The sequence below is a fragment of the Pygoscelis adeliae genome, unplaced genomic scaffold, assembly GCF_000699105.1.
Source record: "Pygoscelis adeliae isolate BGI_AS28 unplaced genomic scaffold, ASM69910v1 Scaffold244, whole genome shotgun sequence".
Lineage (NCBI taxonomy): Eukaryota > Metazoa > Chordata > Aves > Sphenisciformes > Spheniscidae > Pygoscelis > Pygoscelis adeliae.
The window spans coordinates 751,893-756,890 of NW_008824648.1; the positions used below are offsets into that span (position 1 = coordinate 751,893).

At 61.0% G+C, this 4,998-nt stretch overlaps 1 protein-coding gene across 1 annotated transcript in view; it reads left to right on the forward strand.

Annotated features, from left to right (window-relative positions):
- The window catches only part of PSD (pleckstrin and Sec7 domain containing), a 34,711-nt gene that overhangs the window by 25,645 nt on the left and 4,068 nt on the right, over positions 1-4,998 (forward strand). The window contains 1 exon segment of the mRNA XM_009322472.1: positions 4,487-4,530. Coding sequence (XP_009320747.1) covers positions 4,487-4,530 — 44 coding nt within the window.

Genomic DNA, 4,998 nt, shown 5'->3' on the forward strand with positions numbered 1-4,998 from the left:
CAGACGTCCTCTGGGCACATCCTACCTCGGTTGGGTGCCTGCCTCTGGTGTAGCAGCGAAGAGAAGAGTCTTACTGGCCTCCGTGTTGCAGGCAGGTTGGGGCAAAGCAGGCAGGGGTACCCCAGAGCCGCCTGGGCTGCCCCCATGATCAAAACCAGCCCGGTGGGGACATCAGGGCCATGACAAGCGGTGATGCTGTCATAGCGCAGTACGGTCTGGGGGCAGCATTAAGTTGTGACGCACTCGGATGGAAACATGCAGTTGGAAGGGAGACGCTCAGTCGCTGCTTCCCGCGCTGTGGGGCTGCGCTGGGAGGGATAGAGGGGTCTGCCATCATGGGGGCGGGTGGTCACCTGGGCAAGGAATGTTTTAAAAGATATTGGTGCAGCTTATGATGTTGCCGAGTCAAAAGCATGGGGCAGGGATGGGTAGCCGTCCCCCGCTGCCTGCTATTGCTGCCTGCAGCAGGGCGGAAGGTGATGCACAGGACACTGTCCCCGTGGCAGCCCACCCAACAGGGAAAAAAGTCTGTCCCCAAGTCACTCTGCTCTGTGTGCGCACGGGAGCCCCTCTGCAGTAGAAGGGTGTGCGCAGCAGGGTTGGTGCATGCCAGGTGATGAGTTGTTCTTGGGCATGGGTTGTGCGTGCTGGGCAGGCAGCAGGGGTGGAGGGGGGGGGCTGTGAAGGTGAATAAGGGACCTGACATAGGTACGGTTCCCACTGATATACGTCCCTGATCTGACGGTGCCGTTCATATCCGCGCAGCTGGGGGGGTCTGGGTGCCTGGGGAACCTGACAGAGCTTTGTGGCTGGGTGTAGAGAAAGATATTTTGCTAAGGAAAAGTTGGGGGAAGCCAGCAATCGAGCTCTCATATTGAAATGCTGCCAGGCACGGACAGAGGGAGAATGACTGCAGGGAGGGCGCTTGGTGGCTGTGAAGTCTGTCTTGCAGAATGTCAGGCAGCTGTGGCTGGTCACTGGGCTGGCAGGAGGAAGGGGAGCCTTGACCTGCACAGGGTGTCTTGCAGCGCTGAGAGCCGAGCACTGTGTTGCTTAGCACAGGAACCAGCAGACTGGAAAGGGGACGTGTCCGTAAGAGTTATGATCCATAAAAGAGGCACCCCAGAAAGGGTTAAAACCCTCTGCCAGATGCCTAAATTCCTACCTTAACCCTCCTCTGTCACTTGAGTGCTGGGCTACAGCCCTCGGTACAGTCCAGTCTGTGCCAAAGCTGTGTCCGGGCCAGCTGAATTTCCCCTCTGGTCTGCTCTGAGCTGGGGGAATGTCTTCTCCCTGCCCTGCTTGCGTAGGGCCGTCCCCAGTGGGGCTGGCAATAAGGCTGAGCTGGAGCATCAGAGCCACCTGCCTCTTGCCCAGTGCAGTCCCCCTCCTCCTGGAGACGTTTGCTAGAGCAGGACTCGGGGATGTCCTCTCAGCCTGCTTTCGGGAGGGAGGGCACCAAAGAAAGACGTTGTTGGTTCAGTTAGAAATCCCGCTGGGACAGTACATTCCTAGGTCTTTTTGGTGTTGTGCATGTCTAGGGCAGAGCTGGCTGGCCCTGCGTGCTGCAGCAGTGAGCTCATAACCCAGCGATGACAAAAAACCCCCCCAACCACGCTTGGGGTCGGCTGCGGTGGCATGGGGCCAATGCCCTGCTTTCTCTTGGGCAGTGCTTGCAAGTTCAGAGCTGCCAAGAGGTGCCGTCCTTTCGGCCCAGGGGGAATGACTCCACAGAGCAAACACAGCCTGGAGAGAGGGACCTGCTGAGCGATGAAACCAGTGTCTCTGGTCTCTGCTGACGTGCTTGTGAGTTAGGCTTCAGGACCCTGCACCACCTGTGCTTCCCCAGCAGAAACGGTCTGTGCACCAAAGACCCCGGAGTTTAGTGGACTGACAGGCGGTGGTACTGCCACGGGACCAGAAAAGCGGGTTGGGCTTTGTGGCTGGAGTGCATCTTCTCAGCTAGGACTTGGGCTGAGTCTACCAGCTTTGTTTCTGAGACCGGTGTTGGCTGGGGGTGGCGTTTAGCCAAGCAGAGTCTTGGCAGGATTTAAGTGTGGACGTAAAGTTTTGCATTGCCTTCTCAATCCCCCCAGCCCCCCCCCCGTTTGCCTCTCACTGTCCTCCTGCACAGGAGTGCTGAGCAGCCCCTGCTCCCCATCTCTGAGGTGGGGGTACTTGGCAGCTCCTGGCCGCAGCGGGCTTGTGGGATGCTGTCGGGGCTTGTAGCGGGGCGGCTGGAGCCTTTTGAAGTCACAAGGCAGTTCAGCCTTTGAAGTGTGCACTGGCAGTCCCAGAGCCCAGGTTTCTGTAGCGTGGTGCTCTGCCAGGCTGTTCTCCGGCACTGTGCCATCCAGAATTACTCCCCAAACATCTTCTGACATCAGCTCGTTCATTCGGTGTGCAGCAGCAATCCTCCTGCAAGCCCTGCGTGGGGCTGGGGGCCTGGGGGCCATGGTCCCCTCCGGTGCGGCGCTTCGCCCTGTCCTCCAAAATCCCCGCTCAGCTGGCTCCTGTCTCCCTTCCTTGGGGCGTGGAGCCGACCCCTCTCTGTATCGTCACTGAGCCGGGTGGAAGCCAAGCCATGCGTCCTGTCCTGCCTGCTCTTTCCAAGGAGCTTTTCTGCAGTTTCCAGTCCCCACTTCTCTGTGCCAGTTTTCCAGTCTCCTTTTTGTGTCTGTTGGTTCTCAGCATCTCTCGGCTGCGTCCCTGGCAGTGAGTAAGATCCCTTTCCTTCTGTTTCTCGTGGCGATTCCTTATCATTCACATTGCTCTGAGACGCCTGCTTCTCCCCCTGCTCTGCTCCCAGGTTATGTTCTGAAGGACTTCGGGTTGTTTTTTTCCCCCAGTCTCTTCTCTAGGTGTCTTTGCAGCCTGTGCTCCTCTGGCTGCCTCGCTGCCAGCCCTCCGGTGGGTACCCCCTGCTGACACCTCAGCATCCTGCCCCTCCGGCGCTGGGGCTGCACAAATGGGGCCAGAGTCTAATCTCCGCTCGGGCACTGAGGCCGTACCCCCTCCATGAGCCTCCTGTCTTCCCAGGAGACAAGTGAACCCCGCTTTCTGCCTGCAGATCGGGGCGATCCTTTTCGTCCTCTGAGAAACAAGCCGATGCTGTGCCAGCGTTTCCCCGATAGGGAAGTGCGGGAGGAGCCGGATCCCTGCTCCGTCCCGGCTGCTGCGCCTCTCGGGGGAGTGATGGATGTCCCTTCCCCAGACACCGCTGGGGCCTGTCTGCTGGCCAGCTTTCCTGGGCCCCTGCACGCCTCCAGTTGTACTTTCTCAGCCACCAGCAAGATCTCTCAGCAGCAGCCTCTGGCCCAGTGATAGATGTTGACAGCTGCCTGAACAGCCTGTGCGAGACTCGATTATTTTCCTCCGAGGATGATGCCTTCCAGATCTTGCTCCGAAGCCCTCTGCAAGCGCTGTGTTGAAACCCTCTCCAGAGCCTCCCCGGCAGCAGAACCGTGCTGAGTGCTTCTGGCTTGCAGCCAGCTTGGGCTGGACAAACACTTGGGAGCAGGGCCCTAGAGCATCCTGCTGCAGGCAGGCTCAGCTTGTTCCTGTGCTGAGATGTAGGCAGCAGGTCCTGCCTTGCTCAACTTGGCGGTGTTCAGGCCAGCAGGGAAGGCAGGCTGCTTGGGGTGTTCTGGGGCGGGGGTAGGGACAAGGCCACAGCCACCCGAAGCAGTAGCAGCCCAGCAGTAGGCGAACACCCATCCTGCCTCGACCAGCCACGAGGTCCTTTGTGGTCTTCATGAATGACGGTCTGCTGGTGTCTCTGCAAGCCCCGGGCCAGCGCCCTGCTGAAGTCTCTCCCGAAGCTTAAGCGTGCTCCTGGCCAGCCTCCCACGGGAGCATCACATCGCTTTTGAGCACTGGGGTGCTGCCAGCAGCCTGCCTCTGCCAGCCCAGGACAGGCAGCCAACGGCAGGGAGGTCGCTGGCTGTGGTGTGTCGTGGCATGGAGCTGCTGGAGGTGCTGGGGCAGGCTGAAGTCCTGCCGAGCAGGGTGCAAGCATGCACCATCAAAGTCCGGCCCGAAGGCTTGCTCTCCTGGGTCCTGGGCCTCCTGAAGGCCATCCCTTTGGCCAGCCTGGGACACCCTGGAGCGGGGAGAAGTGTATCTCCCAAGGGACTGGAAATGTTTGGCACACCTCACTATCATGCTGCTAATGCCGTGCCACTGTCACGGGCAGACAGACAGGGAGGGGAGGAGAGGGGAGACAGCCAGGGCCATGCCCCAGCACCGTGCCCAGGGTGTGCGTGGGTTTGCAGGTCCCACGGTACCCAGGAGAAGGTGCCTGTAGCCCTGAAACAAAGCCAGTTGGCTGGCCAGGCCAGGCCGGGGCTGGGCAAGGATGAACTGGCCTGGGGCTGCCTCAGCCTCCAGTGCCCCTGAGCCAGCCTGGCGTGCCCCCTCCATCCCCGGAGCAGCTCCCCTGACCTGGCATCTCTCTCCTGCTGATCCCCTGCTCTTCTCTCCGCAGGCGCTGTACGGCTCCATCAAGAACGAGAAGCTGCAGTGGGCCATGTGAGTATCCCTCTTGGGGGATGCTGCCGCCTGGTGCAGGGCGGGCAGCGGGGCCACCCTGCTGGCACAGGGGTCTTCCTTGCCCTTGCTGCCCTCACAGCCAGGGCATCGTCCTGCCCTAGAGGCCCCGTCAGCTGTGATGCTGCAGGGCTGTGAGGATGTGGGATGGGATAAGTTGAGATGGGATGGGGGTGCCTGGAGAGCTGCGGTGGCAGTGTACCCCGGGCTGCCCTCAGCACCTCGATGGGGACCCCTTCCCTGGCATGCTGGGGGAAGGCTGCCTGAGGCCAGCTCCACGCAGCTTTGGTGTTGCTTCATGCCTTGGCGGCCATGCCCATGGTGGGAGCGGGCAGGCTCTAGGGGGGCCGTGGCTGTGCCAGGGCCCCGCAGGGTGCCTGCACCCTCGCCCACAGCTGCCATCTCCAGCAGCAGGAGCGGCAGCGCCCGCGCTGCGGGGGGTAATTCGCC